Source organism: Phocoena sinus, chromosome 7 (assembly GCF_008692025.1).
Source record: "Phocoena sinus isolate mPhoSin1 chromosome 7, mPhoSin1.pri, whole genome shotgun sequence".
Taxonomy (NCBI): domain Eukaryota; kingdom Metazoa; phylum Chordata; class Mammalia; order Artiodactyla; family Phocoenidae; genus Phocoena; species Phocoena sinus.
In genome coordinates, this window is record NC_045769.1 from 18,577,888 (window position 1) to 18,605,807 (window position 27,920).

General features: G+C 50.8%; 1 protein-coding gene across 3 annotated transcripts; it reads left to right on the forward strand.

Moving 5' to 3' along the window:
* The first annotated feature begins 2,539 nt into the window (after positions 1-2,539).
* DNPEP (aspartyl aminopeptidase) lies at positions 2,540-27,494 on the forward strand. 3 transcript variants are annotated; one of them, XM_032638049.1, is made up of 16 exons: positions 2,540-2,663; positions 17,381-17,428; positions 18,259-18,352; positions 18,439-18,527; positions 18,623-18,736; positions 18,921-19,046; positions 19,264-19,394; positions 19,671-19,746; positions 19,859-19,966; positions 20,710-20,787; positions 21,762-21,845; positions 22,867-23,027; positions 23,423-23,462; positions 23,587-23,688; positions 26,813-26,980; positions 27,351-27,494. In XM_032638049.1, exons 3-16 carry the CDS (start codon positions 18,265-18,267, stop codon positions 27,399-27,401), a joined length of 1,416 nt encoding a protein of 471 aa, XP_032493940.1. In that variant the 5' UTR covers positions 2,540-2,663; positions 17,381-17,428; positions 18,259-18,264; the 3' UTR covers positions 27,402-27,494. The 3 variants fall into 3 exon arrangements, with proteins under 3 accessions (XP_032493940.1, XP_032493938.1, XP_032493939.1); XM_032638047.1 differs by lacking the exons at positions 2,540-2,663; positions 17,381-17,428 and adding an exon at positions 17,592-17,657; XM_032638048.1 differs by lacking the exons at positions 2,540-2,663; positions 17,381-17,428 and adding an exon at positions 17,624-17,845.
* Positions 27,495-27,920: the final 426 nt, after the last annotated feature.

The window sequence follows — 27,920 nt, forward strand, 5'->3', positions numbered from 1 at the left end:
CTTTAGCACTTTGTGGGGAGGTAGGAGGCCCAAGCAAGGGGGTGTGGAGGTGGGGTGGTCAGCCAGAGGCTAAGATGTGGGTGCTTATCCTGGAAGTTCACCAACTAACCATCTGAACTACCTGGGCGATTCCTGTTTCCTCTCTGGCCCTGTCATGCTTAGATGTGAAAAGGGATCAGGCTGGGTCATCTCTGGAGCCCTCACAGCTTCTGACATCCTGAGTCTTTGGGCTCAGGGGGTGGGACATGGAGGGGTCCCTGGCTGAACCCTCCCTGCCTCAGTGCTCCCAGAGCCCCTCCCCCTGACGGTCCCCTTCCATGCTGCCCGCCCCACCCCCATCTTCCTCTCAGCTCCACAGGCAGCTGAGGAGCCTGGAGTGACTGTAAAAGGGAAGGAATGTCCAGAGGCAATTGTTCCTTCCTGATATCACCAGGGGGAGGTTGAGTTGGGGGGCCCAGCTGGAAGGGTGGCGTCAGGCTTCTCCCTGAATCTCATCTCCCCCGCGCTGCACTGACCCCCCCTGCCGCACGCTTAGCCAGCAATCCACCCCCTCTCATCTGCCACCATCCACATCTCATTGGCTTAAGGCCTCCTAGCCTCCCTCTCCCAATTTTCTCCACCTCCTGACCCCAGACCCTCTCCTGGGCCCCTTCCTTCACGGCACCCCACCCCCCTGACCTAGCTCCTTCTCTGGGGAGGCTCCGCAGCCCGGTTCCAACACCCTCCAGCCCCACACTCCTTTTACAGACATGGAGCGCTGCAGGTTTTCTGCCAAAGTAGGAGAAGTCTGAAGCTAATCTCACCTCCTCCCAGCTCCCCAATTCTACCAAATAGGATGCCTTGCAGACTGGGGAGAAGGAGGTGGGGGGAAGCTGAGCCTCAAGGGGAGGAGCTAATGAGACGGTGGAGATGAAAGTGCTTTGTGGACTCTGAGCATCCTGTAAATTTCAGGTGTTATTTGAATCAGTAAGAGGTTTGAGGCGGGGAGGATGGAGACAGCAGAGGAGGGGGCTTTGCTAGCACGAAGGGAAGGTCCCCAGGAAGGCATCCTGGTGCATTGGGAGCAGCATATGGCCGGGAGTCAGGAGGCCGGAGTCCTGGGCAGCCCTGGATAAGCTGAGTGACCTTGGACTGGCTGCATCCCCTCTGGGTTTGTTTCTCCTTGCTTAAAATGAAATATCCTGGACGTCCCCCCCCCACCATTCTGACCCCCAAAAGAGGAGTGAGAGAGACCCTTTCTTCTGAAAAGTTGCCTCCCTGGGCTGCCTTCTCTGAAGCCTTTTTGCTCAGATAGATTCATCATCAAGCCAAACCCAGACACTGGCGCATCCCCAGAACAGACCCAGTCCCACCATGTGTTGATGAGACGTGGCTACACCTGCCAGCAGAAATGGACACACGTTCTCCCTCCCCTCAGGTTGCCCCTGACTGCCCGACCTCTCCTCCTCCCTCTCCCCTGGCTCCCATCCTGACTGTGTGAGCGTTTGGTCCTGCCCAACAAAATGGATGCAGCCCCCCACCCGCTCCTGGGCTCTTGGAGTCTCAGTTGTCCCCACACATCTCTCCCCCCACCACATCCAGCCACCTCCCCACGATCCCCAGCTATCTGTGGAGGATACCCTTGAACTTCTCCAAATCCCCCCAGTCCTGAGCCATTTCCTAAAGAGGCAGGGGAGCCCTCTCTCCCCAGCACAAACACACACGCACCCTCCCCTCAGCTGAAACCCCCAAGAAGAACAAGAGAAAACTCTCTTTGACCAGACTAGGGTATATCTGGGTGGAAGAGGGGCAGGGGTGTGAGAATTGGAGTGGGAAGGTGTCAGGGTGAGTTGAGAGCAGCTGAGAAGGTGTAGGGTGGCACTGAGCCCTGCTCCATCCTCCGTGGAAGGGGATTTCATGGGCTTCTCTACCTACCCACAGACTCACACCCTAGAGAGTCACTCAAGGCTTAACTCTAATTCCTCTGCTGAAATGTAAGCCCCTTCTTTCTTTCTTAGACCTTAACCCAGATAGAGAAAAGCAGCTTCCTTTCTTCCCTGGAATTCTCTGCCAGGTTCTTAGTGCCATCACTCAGCCCTCTCTTCTCCCTGCTTTATCCCCATTCCTTTCATCTTTCTTCATAGGCTTTTTTTGGTTTCAGTCCCTCCAGTTTGGTCATATCCCTGCTGTCTTGGGTGCTTTCCAGGTTTTCTACATCCTCTGAGGCTGTAGAGTGCTTTAAACAGGGGCTGAGCAGGCTGGCAATGACCTCACAGGGCCGCTATGCACAGTTGCTATCTATAGCCTTATAGGCTCAACCGCCTCTTCCTCCAGCCAACTGAGTCACAGTCAGCTTGGAGTCCACTCAGACCCCGGGGTCTTCTCTGCCACTCCAGATCACAGCCCATTACGACACCCTGAGCCGTTCTTACTGCTGGCTCAAATGCTTATTCTCTGTATCATCCAAATACACAATGAAAGTTGAGTCTTGGGTTCCAGAAGACACCCATTCTTGGTCTCTCGGTGTTTTTATAGCCCCAGTCATCTACCCTCTCACACCTGTCCAGATAGACAGTCAATGGCCTAAGTTCCATTTGACTCTGTGGACGTATGGACAAGGGGAGGAATTTGGGGAGCAGCTGCTGGGCCGCTGCCCGCGTTCAAACTGGATCTACCACTCTTCGGTGAGTTGCTTCACCCCTCTGAGCCTCGGTTTCCTCATCTGTGAAATGATAAAGCAGCATAGGATTTGGGGAAGATTAAATGAGAAATTGTCCGTAAAGCACTTAGCACAGTGCCTGGCACACAGTGAGTGTTCAGTAAGTGCCAGCCATTACTAAAATATTTTATCCCCTTTGGACCGATAAGGAAACTGTTTCATAGAGGTCCAGGAACTAGCTTGAGTCCTTGCTTTAGGACAGCAGGTAGAGGGCCAAGATTCATAGCCAAGACTGCCTGACTCCAAATCTCTCTATCACAGGCTATGCTGTCTCTGACAATAACGTAGCTACCACTTACCGTATACGAGGCATGGTATTCTGGACACCTGCCATATAAAATCACTGCATCTCTGATCTTCACAACACTGGGAAGTAACTATTAACCTCATTTTACAGTTATGGATACTAGGCTCAGAGAGGTTAGGTAAGTTCCCTAAGGTGGCACAGCAAGTAAAAACAAAGTCTGGTTTTGAGCCTTAGTCCATGGCTCCTAGAAACCCAGCTCATTTCTCTGTGTGGTCGCTAAGTCCTTGCCATAGACTGACGTGGCAGGCTCAGCTCTAGGTCCTTCCCCTTTTAACTTGGCCTTACCTGGGAATCTCCACTGAAAAGTCCTTTGTCCAGTAGTGGACAAATCCCTCCTGACATTCTGCCCAGCTCCTCTCCCCAACTCCACTGCCCTCCAGAGAGGGGGCTGGGCTTGGAAGGGGCAGGTTTTAGGGAGTTAGGGACCAGCAGCAGAGGAATCTGGCCTTCATCCCACAGGAGCTGGGGGGCACTGAAGATTTCCTGTCTGGGGAATATAGGGGCCACTCTGCCCTGTGCCACCCTCAGGCCAGTCAGGCACTGGGGCTCCCCCTCAGGCTGGAGGGGCTCCCTTCAGGGCACCCTGGCCCCAGACTGCCCCCAACAGGCCTGGGACGAGGCCGTAGGCAACAGTACCCACAATTCTGTCCTGGAGAGGCTGCCTGGAAGACTGGGACTGGGGGCTGGGCTTGGTCCTGTGGCCTCAAGGTTCTAAAGAAACTCTGGGGTCTACTATCAGCTGCTGGGGATTCCCACTGCCCAGCTCCCGGGCCCCAGAGCCTAAAGACATCCCAGATACACTCCTCTTCCCAATTTTAAAGGTCCTGAGAGATTCAATTTGTTGAAAACGGAGAGCACTGGAATTTTTGTTTCCCCACCCACAGTGCTCAGAACTCTATCCCCCCAACTGTCCCAGAGAGCCCCCCCCATTGCCCCCTCCCCATCCAGCCTCAAAAAGATGGGCCAGGCTCTCCCTCTGCCTTTCCCCAGGCTCCCCAGCCATCCTGGGTACCAGAATAGACCACTGACCACCTGCCCTGGGGGCTGGGAGGGGCCCCAGCCGGCGCTGCCACTCCGGCTGGGGGAGGGGATTGGGAAGGGGGAGCTGGGACAGCAGGAGGGTGCTCCAGGGCCCCAGGCCACTTCCAGCGGCTTCTCAGTGTAGTGCAACGGGCTCCCCACCAACACCCGACAGGCAGCCTGTGTCCCCACTCCCCAGCCTGGACGGGTCTGGAGTGCCAGACACCCTCTCCGGACGGGGCTCCGGCTGAGTCTCTGCCCACAGCTTCCCCTCCTCTCCAGGTCACTCCTCTTCCCCTCCCCCTCCCCCTCCAGGTCTGTCTCCACCTCCCCCAGGGTCCCTGCCCCCCAACCCCCAGCCGGGTTTGCTGGGTCTCTGTCCCCATCCGTCCCCCAGCTCCCTCTAAGTGAGGATGCCCTTGCTTGGTGACCCCACATTCCAGCCTTACTGGGGTCAGGAGGGCTTCCTGCCCGATGTGGGATCCCCGCCCCCACCCCTAGCTCCCGGCAGCCTCTCCTGGTCGTCCAGCTGCTGGCCCTTTGCTGCTCCCTTCTCGCACACCTCCCCCAGCCCCAGGCCCAATTTAGCTCCTTTAATCTTCCCTGTAATGCAATCTGACTGTTTCCTGAGCACACACTGCACTTCCCAAACTGCCGGTCCCTGGAGAGGGGCGGGTTGGAGGCAGGGTGGCCTCCGCTCTTCCCTGCATTGGAGCACCGCCCTACCTAGCCCCATCCCCGGCACTCCTGCTGTTCCCCTCTTCTTTTCCCCACCCCTAGGAGGCCCCAGGGAGCTCTGGCTGCGCAAGTCTCTGCCATGTGGATTCCATAGCCCAGGCCTGACACGACCCTGATTCCTCACCTCGTCTTTTCCCACCTCCTCAGAGCCTTTGCCCATGCTAATTCCCTCTGCCTGGAATACCCTCATCTCCACAGTGCACTTCTTCCTATGAAACTCTTACCCTCTCCCTTCTCAAGGGCCAGCTTAAGCCCGGTTTCCCAAATTCCAGAGATTGCCTGGGCCCCTAATCCCAGGTCTGCCTCACACCAGCCATGTGACCTTGAGCAGGTTGCTTCCCTCTCCAAGTCTCCACTTGCTCATCTGTAAATGGGGATCATAATAGTGCTTCCCTCAGAGGGTGGCTACGAGGTTTGAGTTACTTTACATAAAGTGCTGAGAACAGTTCTGGGTACCTGGTAAGTGCTATTTAAGTGTTAAACGAAAATATCTTTTCCTGCCTTGTATTACAATGACTTTACTTCCTCCAAGTTAAGACACCATGAATTGTGAAGCACTTCATTTATTTAATTGCATCATTTCAGGGGGAAAAAAGAAGCATGACTGTATGTAACGTACAAATTATCTGTAAGCGGTCTTCCAATTTCATATATGTGTAAATTGTTCAGTTGCGATATTTGTGTAGCAGACTCTCTGCTTCTATCCAGTCTCCTTTTCAGCTTCTTGTGTATTCATTGTTTACGGTCGGTGCCCAAGGGCTTGGGTTCAGGTTCTTACTCCCAAATTGTATTTAGCTAGGGGGTTTTTAGTAAATTCTTCGGCTCCTTTAAGCCTCAGTTTTTCCTAAATAGCTAAAATAATTCACAATTGTAGTGGATATTAAATGAGATGATATATGTTTAAGGCGTTTAGCCCCTTATTGGATATTCAACCAGGACAGCTATCATTACTGTGATGATTTTTAAACTTTTGCTGGAATCTGGGCTCTCCAAGGACGAGAGAGGTGGAGGAGAGCTGGTATTACATGGTTGAAGTGCCCTCCAGTGGCCATATCGGAAAACTGCAGGCTTCTGATGCGCTGCGGGAGTCCTTCCTTTGCTGGTCCAAGAACTAACTCAGCCACCCCCAGCACGGTACAGGCTCATCCAACCCTCCTGGAATTCTTCACATTATCTTTCCTTTTACAGAGGCCATAAGAGGCTTTTAAAAAGTACTTAATAGGGCTTCCCTGGTGGCGCAGTGGTTGAGAGTCCGCCTGCCGATGAAGGGGACACGGGTTCGTGCCCCGGTCTGGGAGGATCCCGCATGCCGCGGAGCGGCTGGGCCCGTGAGCCATGGCCGCTGAGCCTGCGCGTCCGGAGCCTGTCCTCCGCAACGGGAGAGGCCACAACAGTGAGAGGCCCGCGTAACGCATTAAAAAAAAAAAAAAAAGAGGCTTTTAAAAAGTACTTAATAGGGCTTCCCTGGTGGCGCAGTGGTTGAGAGTCCGCCTGCCGATGCAGGGGACACGGGATCGTGGCCCGGTCCGGGAAGATCCCACATGCCGCGGAGCGGCTGGGCCCGTGAGCCATGGCCGCTGAGCCTGCGCGTCCGGAGCCTGTGCTCCGCGGCGGGAGAGGCCACAGCAGTGAGAGGCCCGCGTACCCCAAAAAAAAAAAAAAAAAAAAAGTACTTAATAGGATACGAGACTAGGAGCAGAGCTTTAACCCAGGAAGGCTACAGCCTGGACATACACTGTCTCTCAAAGCTTGTGGGCCCAGGGCCCTGCGGCTGGGAGGTTGGGTGGTGGAAAGCTGTGTGCTGGGCATCGGTTCTCCTCTGACCTGGACACTATGGGATCTGGCATGTGAGAGACCCCTCTTGCTGCCCACATCCAAAACTCTAGCATAGAACAAGTGTAGCCCCTTCCAAGTATCTACTTCTGGGCTGTTACAGATTTGTATTTTGTTCACCCTCCCTCCCTCTCTTCCTTCCTTCCTTCCTTCCTCCATCCATCGATATTTATTGAACACTGGCTGTATACCAGGCCCCACATCCTAGGTGCTGGGGGTTAGAAAGATCAATTTTAACACAGACAAAAACACAGCTGCCGAGAGCTGTTCACAGTGTCCCAGACGCCACACGCAGAGTTAATCCTTGTATCTGAGTGTTTACGGCTTCTCCGTGTGGCTGAGTGGGAGGGCAGAGGCAGGAACGTCAGATCCAGGCTGCCTGATGTCTCCTGATGAGATGTGTCCACAGTGGATGATTTGTCTGGCCGGGTTTGAGGGCTGACTTCCCCCTCCCACTCTGCTCCTCTGAGAAGTCCTCCCCATTTCAAACACTGACCGAACTCCTAGCTCCACCAGCACGGGGGTCCCTGAGCTCCCTTCCCTTCCCCCACCACTTCCCTTTCCCCGGGATCGAATCAGCCAATACTTAGCATCTAACCCCAGCTCACAGGCCAACTCCCCATTGTCCAGGACTGAGAGGAAGGAGCCTTCCTCCAGAGGCATTGCATGGGAGGGTGACTGGAGGTACCACCATGTTTGTGGAAGATGTCATGAACGGGAGGAAGGGCTGGGTCGGTGATGTGTACATGGTTCACGGGACTCTGTTGCCTCCTTGAGCTGCCATCTCCCCTCCTTCCCTTCATGATCAAACTTCTCAAATGTCTTCCCACACCCTTCCTCAGTATTCTGTTGCTTTCTCCTAATTGTTCCATTTCCTCAGAATTCTTCCCAATTGTAGTAGCACAGGCTATTGGGCCCTCCCTGGGTCCCCTCAACTCCTAGACCAGTGCTGTCCAACAGAAATGTAACCGGGAGCCACATATGTCATTTCAAATGTTCTAGTAGCCACCTTTTAAAACGGTAAAAGAGGGGCTTCCCTGGTGGCGCAGTGGTTGGGAGTCTGCCTGCTGATGCAGGGGACACGGGTTCATGCCCCGGTCTGGGAAGATCCCACATGCCGCGGAGCGGCTGGGCCCATGAGCCCGCGTACCGCAAAAAAAAAAAAAAAAAAAGGTAAAAGAAACAGGTGAGATCAATAATATAGTTAACCCAATGTATCCAAAATATTATTATTTCAACATGTAAGCAATGGTCCAAAATTGAGATATATGAATATTTTGTCATAATCTGTTGTATATATTATTTTATACGTACAGCACCTCTCAGTTCGGACTAACCACATTTCAAGCTGCTCAGGTGGCTGGTGGCTAGTGTATTGGGCAGTGCAGTTCCAGAACCTGCATTCACTACTTGGCATACACTCTTTCGCTCTGTGTGACTGATCATGTCATTTCCATATGTTCTGTCTCCCCGGGGAGATTCAAAGTCCCCTGGGTCAGAGTCCTCACTTTTTCATCCCTGTATCTCCCGTGGCACCTTAAAGCTGTGCGCCACACTCGTGAGGCTCTGCAAGCACGTTTGTTGATGGGAGTGAGTGCTGGGGATCGATTTTTGTGTTTTCGTTATGGCTGTAAATGGTGTGCTATAGATTGCTTCTATAGATGCACCCTGCTGCAGTATTAGCCAAAACAAGCAGCCTGGTTGTCCGCACAGGCAGAGCCCTGGGGCCGATGGGGCTCACCTACCCAGACCGGGGAAATCCTGCCAGACCACGTACCATTTCTCTGGCTTAAGAGCTTGTCGTTGCCACTGTGCACTCCTCCCTGCAACCCCATCTCCGTTAGACCTCGGATAGAGCCCTTGTCCGGGAGCATTACACAAAGGATGTGTCTCTGGCATCCCACCACCAGGCTGGGAGCTCCTCGGGACAGAAGAGGAGTTTTGTTCAGATCGACAAGAGCCTGACCTGCAACAGGTGCACAAAACATATTTGTCAAATGAATGGATGGCTGGAGCCAGCCAAGCCTCTCATTCATGTACTCATGCACCCAAAAAAATCTTTGAGTACTTACTACATGTCAGGCACTGTGCTAGACACTAAGGGCTCAAAGCCAACGTGGGCTGTGCCTACTGGAGCTCACAGTCTCTGTAACCTCCTGGAATACAGGACAGCCTTCCCTAGGTCAAGGGTCATCATGTAGACCCTTGGCCACAGTAGGCTAGACTGACCCTTGGGTGCTGTGAGGACCTTACTGTTTCAAATTGCATTGATGATATCATAATGGGCCCTGTGGGATAGACCAGGACCCTGCAGTTCAGAGCAGAGGGGCCAAGGCAGGGGGAGGAGATGGTGGTGTCCGTTCAGCCTCTGACAGACCCGGCCTCAGCTCGGGAGGAGGCCAGCGGGTGACCATGGCGCTCAACCTCTCCGCCACGTCCATTCCCAACAATTGGCTCCCAGGCTACCCTGAGGTAACCAGGGCTGCATTCTAGGCCTGTATTCTCCTGTGGGAATGTCCCAGCCAGCGTAGAGCGCCAAGCTGTGAGCCATGCACTGTCTCGGGGACTGGGGGGATAAAAAGATGAATAAGACTTCGTCCCTGTCCTCAAGTTGCTGACAAATTAGACCCTGAGTAAGTGGCTCACCAGAACATCATCCTCTTGGTTAACTTTGGCAGAACAGTGCGCTAAGCGGTGATGGAAATACTCCAAACAGCGAATTCCCTGGCTATCCGGTGGTTAGGACTCCGCACTCTCACTGCTGAGAGGTTGGGGAACGAAGGTCCTGAAAGCGAGGCCAAAAAAAAAAAAAAAAAGGAAATGCTCCAAACAGCCCCAGTCTAGTTCCCAAGCTTCTCTCCGTGTCACCCCACAACAGGGCACTGAGCTCAAGGGCAGCCCACCCGTTGGCACTCGTGGTTCGGGGAATCTAGATTAGTGTTTCTCAGAATGGTCTAAAGATAGAATTATTCGCAGCATGGTTAAAAATGCACATTCCCTGGGCCTTCGTGCAAATCTTCCGAAGAAGAATTTTCAAGTGTGGGGCTCGTGAATCTGCGCTTTAAAAAGCACTCTAGGTATTCTTATCCTAAACACTGCCCTGGAGTGGAAATACCTACCATAGTCCCCAGGTCCCATATCTGGCTGACCAGGGTTGGTCGGTTTCTCTGTCCAGAGATGGGTGTCGGCTTTTGATACTTTATTACTAATGAAAAGCTATGATTCAGAGGCTGCTGGTGGCCAGCCGTCAGCTTGGAAGGAGTCAGTAGCCACTGAGAACAGAATTCTCTAACTTTTCGATTCATCTATAAAATGCTTACCTGAGCAGACACTGTTTAAAGGCCATTAAAATACCAGACAAAGAATAAGCCAGTCCCTGGATCTTTATAGACATATTTACTCAAACCCAAGTGCTTGCAAAGAGTACATAATAGGGAAGAAAAATGAGCAGACACCCCTAGAAATACGAACTGAAAGTAAACAGCCCTGTTCACCAAAATAAACAGGACAAATCCAGCGAGGATTAAATGACCTCTAGTCAGGGAGGTTCGGAGACAGAAATGCCCCATCTTGGCTCCTAGAAGTTGAGGTGAGGGTCTTTCCCTGCCACCTGGGGGCATGATCCGGCTTTGCAGGGGCACATTAGGAGGTCAGGGCCACACCTGCAAGGGCAGCCACTAGCCTTGTGGGTGTGAGTACTCCCCAGAACTCCCCAGCTGCCTGCTACAGGGCCTGAAACCTCCAAGATTAAAGATCAAGGAGTGTGCCCTAAAACACCTCTGATGAAATGTGCATTTTCTGGAGGTGTAGCCCCTCAAGTCACTACTATTTGTGGTTTATTCATTGATTTCCTAAACATATGTTTAGCACACACTGTGTTTCGGGCCCTGTGCCAATCACTAAAGGTATCAAAGTAAGGCCTAAACCTGCCCTCAAGTTGCTCACAGTTTAATATGAGAGATAAGATTGAGAGATGATAATAGCTAACTTTTTCTTAACCTTTTTTTTTAATTGAAGTATAGTTAATTTACTATGTTGTGTTAGTTTCAGGTGTACAGCAAAGTGATTCAGATATATATATATATATATATATATATATATATATATATATATATATATATTCTTTCTCAGATTCTTTTCCATTATAGGTTATTACAAGATATTGAATATAGTTCCCTGTGCTATACAGTAGGTCCTTGTAGTTTACCTATTTTCTATATAGTAGTGTGTAATCATAGCTAACATTTACTGATCATTTATTATTTGACAAACAATGATAAGCACTTCACATGCATTATGTCATTTAACCCTCCTAGCATTATAAGGTTATTACTGTTATCTTCCCCCATTTTACAGATGAGGAAACTGAGGCTCAATGTCTGTGTTATGATGGTAAATGTTTAACAGTCAGCTCTGTGGAGGAAAAGAACAAAGTCCTGATTTGTAGGATGTGCCAATTGCGATGGTGTAAATACTCCCAGGCCGGTCTCAAGCCACCAGCCTGAAGTCACTGAATGTGGAGTTGGAAGGGGTGAGAGTGTGAGCTGGCTCCATCACAGCACTGCAAATGGCCAGTCAATGAAGGAGCCAGAACTTAAACCCAGGGGGGTCTGCTCCTGAGCCCGCGTGCTTAACCACTTTGTTATACTGTCAATAACTACACAAGGTCATTGACATTTGAGAGGGAAACATCTTAAGACCTATGTGACATGCTGGTTTTACAATGCTGTATAAAACTCCCAAGGTTAATAACCAGCACTTCCCTATACCTCTTTGTTTTTATCACAGGAACAGTTGGTTTTCTTTTGAGGGCCTTTAAAAAAAAAAAACTTTTTATCTTGAAATAATTATACATTCACAGGAGGTTGCAAAAATAGTACAGAGAGGTCCTGTGTACCCTTCACCTGGTTTCCCCCAATGGTTACATCTTACACAACTACAGTACAGTATCACAACCAGGCCAGTGACATTGGTGAAATGTGTGTGAACAGTTCTATGCCATGTTACCCAGGATTGTCAGACTTAGCAAATAAAAATAAAGGACGGGGCTTCCCTGGTGGCACAGTGGTTGAGAGTCTGCCTGCTGATGCAGGGGACGCGGGTTTGTGTCCCGGTCTGGGAAGATCCCACATGCCATGGAGCGGCTAGGCCCGTGAGCCATGGCCACTGAGCCTGCGCGTCCGGAGCCTGTGCTCCACAACGGGAGAGGCCACAACAGTGAGAGGCCCATGTACCGCAAAAATAAATAAATAAATAAAAATAAAATAAAGAACACTCAGTTAAATTTTATTTTTCGTGTAAGTATATCCCATGAAATATTTGGGACACACTTATATTAAGAAATTATCCTTTGTTTATCTGAAATTCAAACTTACCTGGGTGTCCTGTATTTTAACAGGCATCCCTAACTTTATCACATGTGTAGTCACCCAACCACTATTATAATCAAGATACAGGAACTTCCCTGGTGGCGCAGTGGTTAAGATTCCGCACTCCCAATGCACAGGGCCTGGGTTCGATCCCTGCTCAGGGAACTAGATCCCGTGTGCATGCCGCAACTAAGAGTTCACATGCCACAACTAAGGAGCCCGCCTGCCTCAACTGAGACCCAGTGCAACCAAATAAATAAATAAATATTTGTAAAATATAGTCTGATCTAAAAAGAGTTTTTAAAAAAATCAAAATACAGAACCATTCCACCACTATAAAGATGTTCCCTGTGCCGCTCTTTTAGAGTCACACCCATCCCTTCCCCCACCTTCCCTGGCCTTTGGCAACCACTCCTCTGATCTCCATGTCTATAATTTTGTCATTTTCTTCACTTAGCATAATGCCTATGAGATCCATCCAAGTTGCTGCGGTTATCAATAGTTTGTTCCTTTTTATTGCTGGGGAGTATTCTACGAGGGCCGTTTCTCACAAATAACAATCACTTTAAGAAATTTCATCCATTCAATAAATATTCATTGTATATCTACTATGGGCCAGGTGCAGACATGAGGCATGGGGAACTGGTTGCTGTCAGCGTTTGGGTTTTCGCCAGACAAGTAAGCAGACCTAGAGCAAGCAAGGAACACGGACGTGTGTGCAAACGAGTGATTACAGACGGAACACATGAGTTATGATGGGTCGGAGGGGAGTGGAGACGAGAAGAGTGAGGAACGGGGAAGAGGTAGGATCAATACTTTGCAGTTCTTGTGTAGGTGAGGAATTAATAGAGTTGGGTACCCTTTTCTGAGGGTTTCCCTACCTCGTTCGTAGTTTACTTTTTGTTTAAAATATCAATATCAAAAGAAACATTCCATCCAACACAAACGACACAATTTCTATATCAGAGGATAATATGGATTTTTTAAAATAAACAATGTAACTTTTTAAAAAAATTTCTTTGTCTGCGCTGGATCTTAGTTGTGGCATGTGGGATCTAGTTCCCTGACCAGGGATCAAACCCAGGCCCCCTGCATTGGGAGCACGGAGTCTTAACCACTGGACTACCAGGGAAGTCCCGATAATGATAATACAGCTTTAAGTGGGGTTTTTTATTTTTTATTTTTGGCCATGCCGCACGCTTGTGGGATCTCAGTTCCTGGGAACCCCCTGAGTAGGTATTTTTAAACTGAAGGCTTTAGGGTTAAATGCTAACCAACAAATGCTTACCAACTCAGGGTACAGAAGAAAACAAAAATTATGGTCACAGAAAGTATTTAAAGATCATCTTTCCACCTGTTACTTTTTCAGTTTTTTAAAGTTTTAGTTTTCAAAACTTTTTAGTTAGTTTTTACTTATTTAGTTTTTTTAAGTTTTTCTATGTACACACATAGGAAAAAAATTTTTAAAGTGCAAAAGGATTCATAGGAACCCTTTTTATAGGATAAAGGAAGTGTTTCTTCTACCCACCTCTCCAGCCCTCAGCTACCCCAGTTCTTCTTTCCAGAGTCAGTTACCATTTTTTTGTGGCTCCTGACATACATTAAACACATAAGAATATGTGTGTGTATCTGTGTATTTATACTCACAAATGACAGTATACCATAACAGCTATTCTGCACCACCTTGTTTTCTCACTTAGTAATATAGCTTGGAAGTTGTACCTGTAGAGAGGCACTTCATTCTTTGTAACTATATAAAATGCTTTTCAAACCTCCCTCCTAGAACATGATTGGTTGAAAATTATAATATTGCCTGAGCTACTCATCTCAAGGCATCCTGGGATTTGCAGTTCTTACTCAGCTGAGTCTTACTTGGAAAATAGGACTTGAGCAGAAGACACGTGTTGGAAACTAAAGTGCCCTTCCAACAACAACGTAAGAGAACAAATTGTACCGTGTTATGCAAGACCCTATCATTCTACCCAGAAGCAAATTATTTACTTATTGAAACAACCAAGATATCTACCAGCGATGAGATACCCAGGGCTATCTTGGCATCAGGAAATCAAGATCATCTGATTCAGCTCCTCACTGCATCCATTTTAGCAGACAGGGCAGGACACACACACACATACACACACACACCCCACACACACTCCACATGCCTTCTCTTCCTTACAGCTTTGCTTTGGTCTTCTGTATCCCAAATGCATTATGTGACAAATTACTGCTTAGGAACCTTCTCTCATAAACTGATGGATCAGAAAGGACCCACATATCCAATCAACTCACACTGAAATGGGTAACCTACTGCTATGTTAACTCACAGGCATTTGCACTTTAATAGTTGTTAAACCAAGAAGATAAATGAATAATGGTAGCATTGTAAACACCAACTAAGGGCTGGTAGGGAAGGTTTTCTCTGGAAGCTGAGGGCAAGAATGATTCTCAGAGACTTTTTTTTGGATAGCCGAGGTCCCCCCTTGACTCTTCACTTCATACCCAATACCATTTCCTTATCCAGAGATGACCACTCTCCTTCCAAACCCGTTTCCATGAATTTACATACATATTTATATAAAATCTAGGAATTTAGCTCACTGTGAGAGTTTTACCAAAATACTCTTGTCCTATAAATATTATTCTGGAAATTACTTTCTTTTTCACTCAATAAATTTGGCCCTTTTTCCTATGATAATACATAAAGATCGACCTCACATTGTTTTTTACTGCCATACGGTACTCTGAAACACTGTGTCTCAAACTTTAATGTGAATTCAGATCGTCTAGGGATCTTGTTAACAGGCAGATTCTGATTCGGTAGGTCTGGAGTAAACCTTGAGATTCTGAATCTCTGAAAAATTCCCAGGTCAACGAATCACAACTTGAGGAACAAAGGTGTAGAGTATGGGTGAAGTTGTGTGGTAGAACCGACTTGGACCAGCTCATAAGTACTGATTGTCAAATTTCCAGGAATTTTGTGGTCCTATTGTGAAACACAGCAATCATTAAAAATGAAATTATTTAAACTTACAATTAAATAAATTATATTACAAACAGAGATAGTAAATACTCAAAAATCATCACTTTCCTAATTATTTTACTATAAATCTATGTTCCTAAGGTTATTTGTGTCTATTACATCTGTTTGGTGGAAATCTACACAATGGTGTACTTTTCCACATTCCTTCCCAACTCCACATTCAGTTCACGTTGGTAGCTTAGAATCAGCCACGGGTAATGTTCACACCACAGAAATTGGGTAGAAAAGCATACTCCATTACTCCAAGCCTTCTCTGACATTTGATATTACCAATCTTTTTCATTTTTGCTAATCTGACAAATCAAAAATGGTATCTCATTTTTAACTTGCATTTCCCTGGTTACAGTGAGATTGGGTCATGCATGTGCTCATTCCTAGGAATTTAATAGTATTTCTTGTTCTTGTAAATAAGACCTTTTTACTATTATATTTTCTGGTTGATTACTGTACAGGAAAGCCGATGATTTTTCCAATCAGGCCACCCCTTCTTCCAGTTCTAACAGCTTGTCTGTTTATTTTCTTGCCAATCAAATAATCTACAAATAGTGACAGACTGTGCTTTTCTATATATAATTGTTTCTTTTGTGACACTGGCTCTGACTGCAGGTCCACACTGACTACCAGTGATAATAGCTCATCAGTACCTTGCTTCTGATTTGAACAGGGACACTTCTATATTTCCCTACTAATGTCTGCTGTAGATTTCTGGTCTCTTAAGAGGATTTTGGGGTTTTTTTGTTTGTTTTGTTTTTGTTTTGGCACGCTTGAACCTGCCCCCTTGGCAGTGACAGCGCGGAGTCCTAACCACTAGACCGTCAGGGAATTCCTGGTTTTGTTTTTATTAAGACTGGCTGTTCCATTTTTCAAACATTTAGTTTCACTTTCTAAGTTTTGCATTTAGTTGATGTTTGAATTGCTCACATTAACATATACTCTTTTTTTAACTATCAGACAATGCACTTTTATTTGAATTAAGTTTTATTTTCACTTTTTTTAAATTGAAATATAGTTGATTTGCAATGCTGTGAACATGTACTCTTTTTCGTGATCAGAATGTTAAAGTTTTTTTTTTTGTTGTTGTTGTTGGGTTTTTTTTTTGCGGTACGTGGGCCTCTCACTGTTGTGGCCTCTCCTGTTGTGGAGCGCAGGCTCCTGATGCGCAGGCTCAGCGGCCATGGCTCACGGGTCCAGCCGCTCTGCGGCATGTGGGATCTTCCCGGACCGGGGCACGAACCCGCATCCCCTGCATCGGCAGGCGGACTCTCAACCACTGCGCCACCAGGGAAGCCCATACCACATCTTCTTTATCCATTCCTCCATCGATGGACATTTAGGTTGCTTCCATGTCCTGGCTACAGTAAATAGTGCTGCGATGAACACTGGGGTGCATGTATCTTTTTGCATTATGGTTTTCTCCGGATATATGCCCAGGAGTGGGATTGCTGGATCATATGGTAGCTCCATTTTTAGTTTTTTTTAAGGAATCTCCATGCTGTTTTCCATAGTGGCTGTACCAGTTTACATTCCCACCAACAGTGCAAGAGGGTTCCCTTTTCTCCACACCCTCTCCAGCATTTATTGTTTGTAGATCTTTTGATGATGGCCTTTCTGACTGGTGTGTGTCTGGGGTTTTATTTATTTACTTTAAATTTATTTATTCATTAATTTATTTTTGGCTGTGTGGGGCCTTCATTGCTGCGTGTGGGCTTCAGTAGTTGTAGCACGCAGGCTCAGTAGTTGGGCACAGGGGTTTGTTGCTCTGCAGCATGTGGGATCTTCCCGGACCAGGGCTCAACCCCATGTCCCCTGTATTGGCAGGTGGATTCTTTTTTTTTTTTTGGCAGGTGGATTCTTAACCACTGTGCCACCAGGGAAGTCCCTGCCTGGGTTTTTTAAATTGCTACTTACCACTCTTGACACAGGAATATGGGGATTGCCTCCAAGAACATATGGAGTTTGTCTTTTTCTGTCGTTTTAAGAAGGGCAAAGAGTACAGATGTCAGAGTCAAATTCCAGATGTATCCAAACAGCTATGTGATCTTGGATAAGTCATTAATTTCTCTGTTGCTTAGGGACCTCCCATGTAACGTTACGTTTACCAAGAAAAAAGCCCAGTGAAGGTCTGAAAGTGGGTTATTCCAGGCCCCGGGAATCAAATTAATTGAGTCCAAACCCCACCTCTGCCACTTACCACCTTGGACAGGTTACTCGTCTCTGTATTTCGGTTTGGTCACGTATAAAATGGGGACAGTAAAGATATAAAGTTGATAGGGCAGTGGTGAAGATTAAACAAGCTAGCACATTAAGCTTTATCATAAAGCTTATTGTGAACCCTCCATGAACATTAGCCACGTTGCTTTTATTATCACCAGGGTGCCTGTGGAGAGAGAGAGCACTTTGTACAGCACCCTTCGGCCCAGGTGAGCTAGCAGGGACGTTTTTACCTGGACTCCCTGACCCGGGGGAGGGGCGGGGGCTGGCGGTTCCCGGCTGTCCTAGCACCTCCCGGTCGGCAGAGGGCGCCCGCTACCACCGTGGAGAGGGCGGGGCGGGCGGGGCGAGCGGCGGGGGCGGGGCGGGACGGGGAGGGCGGCGGGAGTAGGGGCGGGCCGTGCGAGCGGACTCAGGCCCACGCGTAAGGCCATGCAGGTAGGTGGCCACCGCTCGCCCCGCACGAACTTCGACCGCAGACCCGGCCAGGCGCACGCTCGGGCCCAAGCTCGGAAGCGCGCTTGCTGACGTGGGGGTTCCGCCCGACCCTAAACGAAACCGAAAGTCCGGCCCCGGGTGACCTTACCTTCCTGGGGTTGTTAAAGGGTGGCCTGCGAGACACCGAGGTAGGGTGTTCCCTAGAGAACAGGGCTTTGGTTCCGGAATGGGATCGCGCGCTTGGTACAGGCCGGCCCAGAGTTAGGGGCCCGATTGCGAGCTCGGAGTTTGGGAACTGACCGGGGTTTCCAGCTGGTCGGGCACTTGGGGCGGGACTTGGGGGGGCTGGGCTGAAGCTCGGATTCGGGGGCGCGCCGTCTGGGACGAGCTGGGCGGGGAGCGCAGCGCGGGTTGTGGTACTTTGGGGGTTGGTTGGTTGGCTGGAGGCCCGGCATCTGAGTCCCTCGGTGAGGAAAGGGGCGGAAGCAGAGGTCTGAGCCTTGGAGCGGTCACTTCGTGGGGATTGGCTGGGAGAGTTCCTGAAGCTTAGATAGATCAGAGGTCCTAGACCTCGTAGGAATCTGAGCGCCCCCTCCGCTAGGTGGCCATGAGCGGCAGGGCCCGCAAGGAGGCGGTGCAAGCAGCGGCCCGGGAACTTATCAAGTTCGTGAACCGGAGCCCCTCTCCTTTCCACGGTGAGTGACCAGGGCAGCCGAGGCAGGTGGGGGCCGGTGTGCCTCCTACCGGCTTCCATCGCTGTGAGAGGGTTCTTTCCCTACAGCTGTGGCCGAGTGCCGCAACCGCCTCCTCCAGGCTGGCTTCCATGAACTCAAGGAGGCGGAGAGCTGGGATATCAAGCCCGAGAGCAAGGTACCAGGGTGGGGTGGGAGAAGCAGGAACCTAGGCTGGGGCTCGAAGTCCTGCGCCAGCTGGCTGGCTAATCCAACTCAAAACCGCCACCCCAGTACTTCCTGACCAGGAACTCCTCTACCATCATCGCATTTGCTGTGGGTGGCCAGTATGTTCCTGGCAACGGTTTCAGCCTCATTGGGGCCCACACGGACAGCCCCTGCCTCCGGGTAAGGAACTGGGGCTGTGCTGGGGAGGGGAGGCATCAGGGGGTGAGCAGGGAGGAAGACTTGTCACCCCCTTCCTCCACACTTGGCGCCCTTCTCTGTCACTTAGCTTGTCAGTTGTCTGTCTCATCTCCAAATCGTGTCGGGTGGCCTTCGCTGAATTCTTATTCCCCATCGTCCCACCCAGGTGAAACGGCGGTCTCGCCGCAGCCAGGTGGGCTTCCAGCAGGTTGGTGTGGAGACCTATGGTGGTGGAATCTGGAGCACCTGGTTTGACCGTGACCTGACCTTGGCTGGACGTGTCATTGTCAAGGTGGGAACTGGGGTTGGATCTGGGAGGCTCTCAGCTTCAGCTGCCTGAAGATTAACTGTCACTTTCCTTCGGGGAACCTGTGGAGAGCACCCCGGGAAAGGGGGGTAGGGGCAGTCCAGGTCAGAGGACCACCTTGGTTAGTCTGGGTGAAGTGGGGGATTTAACCAGCCGCAGTTGGGGGAGGGCACCCTGGGCTGACCCACCTGTTTGGCCACAGTGCCCTACCTCAGGCCAGCTGGAGCAGCGGCTGGTGCACGTGGACCAGCCCATTCTTCGCATCCCGCACCTGGCCATCCATCTGCAGCGAAATGTCAATGAGAACTTTGGGCCCAACGTGGAGATGCACTTGTGAGACTGGAGTGGAGGCTGTGGTGACTGGGAGGGGTAGGGTGTGGCACCAGGTGATGGAAGGGGCCCCGCTGGGACCTGGGAGACCACTACCTAACGGTGGCCACTGTCAGGCTCTACTCTTGGGACCCAGCTGATGTCCAAGGGCCCTCACAGCCCTGCCATGTGGGGAGAGAGCTGGGAATTGAAGGACCAGGGCAGTTCCCCATCAGGGTGTCCCGCCCTGCTGTGTCCTCCGGTCCTCCCCCCACACACCCCCTCCGTGTCTCCCCACAGGGTTCCCATTCTTGCTACAGCCGTCCAGGAGGAGCTGGAGAAGGGGACTCCTGAGCCAGGCCCTCTCAATGCTGTAGTAAGAGCCTCCTGCCCATGGGAAGGGGTGAGCAGGGGGGAAGAGACTGGCCCTCTGAGAAGGGGAGAGAGCGGGGAGCGGACCCTCCTCCCAGCATCCTTCTGCCCTGCAGGATGACCGGCACCACTCAGTGCTCATGTCCCTCCTCTGTGCCCATCTGGGGCTGAGCTCCGAGGACATCTTGGAGATGGAGCTGTGTCTTGCGGACACTCAGCCTGCGGTGAGGAGCAGCTGCAGGAACTCGTGGGTGGGGACCTCTGGGATCCCAGCATGTCCCCTCAAGCGCTCGTCACCTCTGCCAGTCCCCCAATTACTCTCACCCCTGTTTTCCCAGTAGACACCACCCCGCTCTGATTCCAGGGCAGTGGGTCTCAAAAAGGGCAGGTTTCCCACTTCAGACTTACCTACTTGACTGTGTAGAGTGAGGTTTGGGCATCAGCTTTCTACAGATTCCCCAGGAGTTTCTGCTACAGGGGTCCCTGTCCACTTTGACCTGTGCTGGTTCCAGACCTCTGAGGACAAGAGGCCTGGATGTGGCCCTCCTCTTCCTGGAGCCGGTCCTTGTGTCTCTCTCAGTTGCCGACAGTAGGAGATTGCTGTGTCTTTGGACGCTCGGCCTTGTTGGAACACGCGCTGCTTCTGTTTCTCATCTGGTCTCCTCTGTTTATTTCCTTGGTTTTCCTTCTTCTTTTCTTGTTCAGTCCCTCCCTTTTCCTGTCCCACAGGAACTGGTCACGAACTACGGGCCTCCACCCTCCCATCCCTCAGCTCCAGCCCGGCGCTTCTCCATTCTCTGCTCAGCTCTGCACAGCGGGCTCCTAATGCTTGCTCTAGGCCAGGGGCTGGGAGAGGTTGCACAAGGAACCAAGGAGACTTGCTCGAGCACAGGCCCTTTGAGGCTGGGAGAAGAGGGTGAGTCCGGCGGAGGGGATGAAGGTCAGGATGACTGTCCTGTCTTTCTAGGTCCTGGGTGGTGCCTATGAGGAGTTCATCTTTGCCCCTCGGCTGGATAATCTGCACAGCTGCTTCTGTGCCCTGCAGGTGAGGAGCCGGGGCACCCCCAGGAGCACTGGGGCGGGGGGACCGCCTTGAGCCCTATGGGTCATAGGAAGGCCTCTGGTGCGGGGTGGACCGTGGGGAGGGGCCTAAACGCTGCAGTGTCAGCATCGCTCCTCTTGGCCCCATCCTTGCACTGGCCTGGGGCCAGGGGCTGAGGTAGGGGAAGGCACCACAGTGTCTTGTCCTAACCCTACTCCTGTTGCTTCTCCTTTAAGCTAATCTTTGCTTCATAGGAAAGGCTCTCGAATCCCACATGGCAATATCATCCTTCTATCTCTGCTCCCTGCTCGCCTTCCCCGCCAAGCCCTGGCTTAAGCCCATCCAGCCGTCTTTGAGCCTTTCGATCTCAGTGGTGTGGTCTCTCTTCCTCCTGGTCACCTTGATATTCCCTACCATCTTTCTACCCTGGTTACTGCCCTCTCTTTCTCACGTCTCATCCCTGTTCCTCCCTCTGTCCTTTTCATACTCACTCTCCTTTGTGCCCCATCCTGTTCCTGGAGACACACTTTGGGCTGTAATTGAGACCAGAGCCAGACGTGGGACCCATGTCCACTTGTGCAGCCAGCCAGCCAGCCAGTCGTGTCACCTTCATGGAGTCACAGTCTCCTCTTTGGACCTCAGTCTCTTCACTGAGGCCCATTAGTTTACGCGATCTGTGTGGTCCTTCTGACTTGGCAGGATTCTCAGCCCTTCCCCTCCGTCTTACACATCCTCCTGCCTTTGTGTGGAGGAGAACACTCAGAGAGGGGTTTCTCCATCCCATCGTAAAGGGCCCTGCATGTCTTCTCACCACGCAGCGCCCTGCGAGATGCAGGCCAGTGACAGGCTGAGCCCGCTTCACTCCAGCCATGACGGTGGGAAGCCGGCAGGCGAGTGTGAACCCCCGAGGTGCCGGTGGGCTGAGTTATGGCAGGAGGAGCGGGGAGGATGATCCTCTGGTTCTCTTCCCAAACCAGGCCTTGATCGATTCCTGCGCAGCCCCTGCCTCCCTGGCCGCGGATCCTCACGTGCGCATGATTGCGCTGTACGACAACGAAGAGGTACGTGAAGGGGTCTGGTCTCTCCTCTGGGGAGTCTTCTGTAGCCAGCCGTGTCCAGCAGCCGCGGCGAGCCAGGGCTACACTGGAGGCTGCGAAGACAGGTGGGATGCTGCCTGTGCTTCCTCAGTGCTCGGTGTCCCCTCTGGATCAGCACGTATCTGCTCTTAGCGTGACCACACCTCTCACGTCTCTCTGTGTGCCATGTGGTGAGCTACTCGAGGACAGGGACTCTGCCCTTTCACCCTGGTGGCCCCAGGACTTAGCCCAGGCTGGGTCCTCTCCTTGTGTGCTTGGGTTAGGGTGCAGGCTTAGACGCCATGGAAGAGCCCACACAGCCGCCCAGTTCTCTCCAGGTAACCACACAGGTCAGAGTTAGCAGTTCAGGACAGGTCTCTGCCACCCCAAACACATGGTGTCCGTCTCAGGGTCCAGGGCGGCTGTCCAGCTTCTGCTACCGTGTCTGTACTGAGTTAGGAAGGAAGAAAAGGGCAAAGGGACAGTGTCCACCCGTCCTTTTAAGGGCATGACCCACAGGTGGCATTCATCACTGCCTGCTTTCCCTGGAACTTGGCATAGCCATGTTTAGCTGCAAGGGAAGCTGGGAATGTCATCTCTAGCTGGGCGGTCCGATGCTCAGCTACAGCTCGGGTGTTCTGTTATAGAAGGGGTCATGGACAGTTAGCAGCCTCTGTCACATGCATGAAAGAAGATTGACCAGTTAGGTGGGGCACCTGTGCTAAGCCCCAGATGTGAGGGTCAGGGCAGAAGGAAGGGAACCAAGAAGGGAAGTGGACTGGAAAGTGCTGTTTCTGCCCCGGAGATGGCCAAGGATCAGTTTGGCCTCAGCTCACCATCAGCCTTTTGGTGGCACAGGGTTGGGAAGGTGCTGCTAACAGCCCACATTCCCCGCCCACTGATTCAGCGGGGTCCTGGGCCAGTCTGGGTAGTGGGCCCCTCTGCCTGGCCTCCAGCTCCAGCCCCCGAGCCCAGACCCCTAGAGCCAGGCCTCTGCTATCGCCAGGTGGGGTCGGAGAGCGCACAGGGTGCACAGTCACTGCTGACGGAGCTGGTGCTGCGGCGGATCTCGGCCTCGCCCCAGCACCTGACGGCCTTTGAGGAAGCCATCCCCAAGTCCTACATGATCAGCGCAGACATGGCCCACGCTGTGCACCCCAACTACCTGTGAGTCTCCCGTGCCAGGCACGCAGTCCTCACACAGCCGGAGACCCGAGCGTGACCTGCCTTCAGGCTCAGCCCTGGGCCTGGGCCCCTCCCCTTCCCCTTCCTCCTCGTTCTGCCAGGAGGTTCAGAGGGGACTTCATTCTGACTGCTCCAAGGCTCAGCTGGGTCAAAGTCATGGGTGCCTAACCAGTCCAAATAGGTTCTATCTGCAAATCTATCTCCATCTGTAGCTGGAGGCTGCCTGGAGCACTGTGTTTAGCGTGATTCTCAGGTCCTGCCGGGCTGGGTGGGAAAGAATGCTGTGATCCATTAGTGATGTCTGCTATGGGAGAGTGGTGGGTGTTGACAGGCCCAGCTCCTGTTTGCCATCCCCGTCCCTTCTCTGTCTCTTACAGGGACAAGCATGAGGAGAACCACCGGCCCTTATTCCACAAGGTGAGGGGCTCCTGCTTCTCCTTGGGTACTTGGAGGCCTGGCTGGTTCCGGGCCCTAATCTTGTTCCCTCTGGGCCTCTCACCCATCTCTGCCTCACTCTTGACCCTGGTTTTGCTCTCCCCAGGGCCCTGTGATCAAGGTGAACAGCAAGCAACGCTACGCCTCAAATGCGGTTTCAGAGGCCCTGATCCGAGAGGTGGCCAGCAGTGTCGGGGTGCCCCTGCAGGTGAGGGTGGGCCCTACCTGGGAAGAGGTGATGGAGGGAGTGGGGGGGGCACAAGCAGATGTCTCCCCAATGAGGGAAGCCTTGTAGATAGTCTTTAGTGTGTGGGGGGGTGTCCCAGTAGAGTGAGGAGCATTGGGGTTTGGATATAGGCAGAGCTGGGATCAGTGCTGGTTCTGCCATGGTGCTGGTCTGTGACCTTGGGCTCATCTCCTAATACGCCTTGATTTCCAGTTTTCACACCTGTAGAATGGAATTCAAGGTACAGTGTGCTCATGCCACATAGTGGGTTAGTCCTGCCTCTTCCCTACCCAGCACCCCCAGCTCCTCTGTGTCTCTCTTACACACCCTGGCGGCTTCCATTAGAGAAGAAACCTGGAACTCATCGTCAATGGCACATCTAGTTGAAGAGAACAAGACAGGGAGATAAGCAATATATAATACACATGTTAGGATAATACATGTATCAGGGACTAGGGCTCAGGTGGTCCAGTGACAAACATAGCAGGCGGGTCCTGGTGCGTCAGGACTAGGACCCTGCAATGATCCCCAGCCTAGGGCTCTCTCTGCTGCACAGGGCCACGCCCCCCCTTGTAGAGCTGAGTCGTTCCATTCTCAGGAAGGCCTCTCTGAGGAGGTGACACTTGAGCTGAGACCTAAGTATTGAGAACAAGGCAGCTAGAAGTGAATAGCATCCCTGCCAGGGGGAACAAGGGCAGAAGCTCCCGGGGGCGCAGGATTGAGCTTCGTCTACGAGGGGGAGCCAGAGCCAGAGTGGTGGAGCCAGGGTGAGAGCAGCAGGGAGACGGGGGAGAAGCCTGCCCAGGCCAGTCATGCAGGGCCTTCTAGGCTGTGGAAGGGTGTTTGGATTTTCTTCTAAGGCAGTAGGAAGATGTTAGGGGATTTTTCTTTAATGGCTTACAGCAGAAGCAGGACATGTATACTTTAGAAAATATAAATGGAAATGAGAAACTAAAACAATCCCCAGAGATTTGTGTATATTCTTCTAGATTTTTTTCTATGTATATACTTAACACACATTTTTTAAAAAATGAAATCATTTTAGATATATATCTTTTGCTTTATTTTTTCACTCAGTATTCTCCACCTTTCCATTTCAGTGAATTTTTGTTTCAGTAAATATATATCTCATTTAATGTACAGATCATTTTCAATTCTCCCCAGTTTTCCCCAAAACTTTCTTTACAGTTGTTTGTCCCACTTTAGTTTCCAGTTCAGGACCACAAGTTATATCTGGTTGCTAATCTAGCACAGCTGCACTGCCTCCTTTTTCTTTTTCTCTTTTTCTTTAAGTAACATTGACTTGTTGAAGAAACCAGGCTGGTCATCCCTTATAATTTCCTTCCTGGATTTGCTTCCTCTTGGCGTCATTGAGCTTGTGCCTCTAGCCCCTGTATCTCCTATAATCTAGAATTCATATCTAAAGGGTCGGTGGATTCAAGTTAAACATTTTTGTCCAGAAGACATTGTGACTGGTGTGTTCTTCCTGTTGTGTCATCCACATATTATCTGGGTGATTCACCCTTAGCGATAATAAGATTGATCACCGGATTTGGGGGGGTGCCCTCAAAATCCCTCCACCATCTGGAGGTTTTCCTCTTTTGATTGGATAGTAAACCTGTGCAAGTGATGAGTTCCCCATCAACCAGAAAGGTGTCTGGTTTTAACACCAATTGATAATCTTTGCCTAAACCCATAATTTCATTAGAGTTTACTGAAAAATTCCCCCCCCCCCCATTCTTTTATTCCTTTTACATTTATTAGCTGTCATTCTTCTGTGAAGTAGAACTTTCCCCCATCAGGAGGGCCATTTGGTTATGGTGAAGTATGGTTCCTCCTGGAAAGACAGGACAAATGTTATTCTTTCCCTTAAATAACCACTTTTCAAGGTGAGGTGTTTTAATGCCTGCCTCAAATGCTGGCAAACACGAGGATTTTTTCTTTTCTTTTCCTTTTTTGATGATCATTATGTAGAATCATAGATTTTCAGTGGTTCAGTCTCGTGGGTTCAGTGTGAACCTGGTCTACTGTAATCCTGTTATTTCATGCTCCAATTGTCATGACTTTGACCAGTGGGAGCCCTTTCAACATAACTCCTGTGGCCTTTGTCATGACTCTGGGAAGTTGTCTTGCTTTCTGGCACAGTAGGAAATCGCAGGCTCATCTTGTTCATTTCTCTCCCCAGACTCGGTAGCTTTTGATGGACACTGATGCTAGAGACCGAAGTCTGGCACCATGAGTGTTCATTGTTATTGGGGGCGGGGAAATGCTTTGGAGCCATTTCTATGGACATGGCTAGGAAAAAATATATGTATTTTAAAAAACGTGAGTTAATACCGTGATTCTCGTTTTTTTTTTTTTTTTTTTTTTTGCGGTACGCGGGCCTCTCACTGTTGTGGCCTCTCCCGTTGCGGAGCGCAGGCTCAGCGGCCATGGCTCACGGGCCCAGCCGCTCCGCGGCATGTGGGATCTTCCCAGACGGGGGCACGAACTCGTGTCCCCTGCATCGGCAGGCGGACTCTCAACCACTGCGCCACCAGGGAAGCCCTCGTTTTTTAAGAAAGAATAGTTATTACTCTATTTGGTTTTGTGATTCTCTTTTCCCTTATGTGGAAAATCTTGACGTCTAATGTCATATTATGATTTTCTTATTTACTTTTTTACCAGAATACAAATAAAATAGTTTAAAAATGCCAATAGCCATATTTTTAAAACCACTAAGATTATTGAGTGATTTTTCTTTGTGTGTGGGTAGGGAGGGGTGCACGTGAAGGAACAAGGTGACATACAGGATACACATATTTTTTAAATCCCTCTGCCCACCATGTGGGGAATGGATTACATGGGAGGCAATGGGATGGTAGCTGGACTAGGGTGGTGGTAATGCAGATGCAGAGAATGGGACCAATTCAGAATCTACTGTCCTTTGGGCCTGCCGTTTAGCGTTGGCTTTGTGATTTTGTGCTGGTCACATTCACCCTCCGAGGTGGTCGAAGTGGACGATGTACCAGACCCCTTGCAGCCCTGCAGTTCTAAGGCGACTTCCTCCTGGGCCTTAATAAACACACACCTCATGTTGCTCACGAACCTCTCCTCCTCTCCCCAGGATCTCATGGTCCGGAATGACTCTCCCTGCGGAACCACCATTGGACCTATCTTAGCTTCTCGACTGGGGCTGCGGGTGCTGGATTTAGGCAGCCCCCAACTGGCCATGCACTCCATCCGGGAGACAGCCTGTACCACAGGAGTACTCCAGACCCTCACTCTCTTCAAGGTGACTCCCACCCCACCCGTCACCGTAGCAACTGGGCTCCTTCCCCATCTAGTGCCTGGATTGGTTGCTGGGGCAACATCACCGTCACTGAGTGGCTGGCCTACGTCATGGGGCTGGTTGTCTTGGTGCTACCATGTAGGAAAAGAAGGGTCCCCATTCTTCTCAAGGCACAGGGGCCCTGATCAGCCCCCAGAGGATAATGAAATGTCAGAGAGGGGATCAGGGATGGGAAGCCTGGGGCAGTTGTCAAGTGTGCATGAGGCAGCTATGCCTTCCTCTCTAGCTGGGGCCATGTTGGTGGGCGGTGAGCAGTGGGGCACCCCCATCTGGTCTCCACTAATCTCAAATTCCATGTTACCTTCTATTTTAGGGCTTCTTTGAGCTTTTCCCTTCTCTGAGCCGTAACCTCCTAGTGGATTGAGGCCTCTTGGAAAGACTTCTCTTGCACTTGAGACGGGAAGTTCTCAGCTGAGCTGAAGCTAGATTATTAAAGTGGATTTTCCACTCAAACTCATTCTGTTGTGCTTCTTTGGAGATTGGAGGCGTGGGCATTCAGCCGGCTTAAACCTCTGGAACCAGAACAGACCGGGCAGCTGGGGTACAGGTAGAGGAGCCTGCAAATCCTGGGAGCTGATGGAGGCCTGATTTCAAATCTCTTTTCTCTTTTTTAAGCTCATGCCTGAGTGGGTGGAGATGGTAGGTTCACTATGGGAAGGTCACTTCTGCCATCCCCAGTCCTTCCCATCCCAGAGTAGTTCAGGAGCCCAGCTCAGCCCTCTGAGGTCTGGGTGCTCAACATTAGATGCCCCCAGAGCCTCCCTGGGCAGCCCAGGCTGTTTCCCTCCCCCAGTCCCTCCCCATCTTTCTCAGGCACTGCCAAAAGAAGGACACAGTCCGGGCTTCAGCATCGCCCTGCATCATCCACTTCACTTAGCAGCCA

Coding starts and splice junctions, on each gene's coding strand:
- DNPEP (XM_032638047.1), top strand. Junction 19,395..19,670: donor CCCAACGTGGAGATGCACTT/GTGAGACTGGAG, acceptor GTCTCCCCACAG/GGTTCCCATTCTTGCTACAG. Junction 19,747..19,858: donor CAGGCCCTCTCAATGCTGTA/GTAAGAGCCTCC, acceptor TCTGCCCTGCAG/GATGACCGGCACCACTCAGT.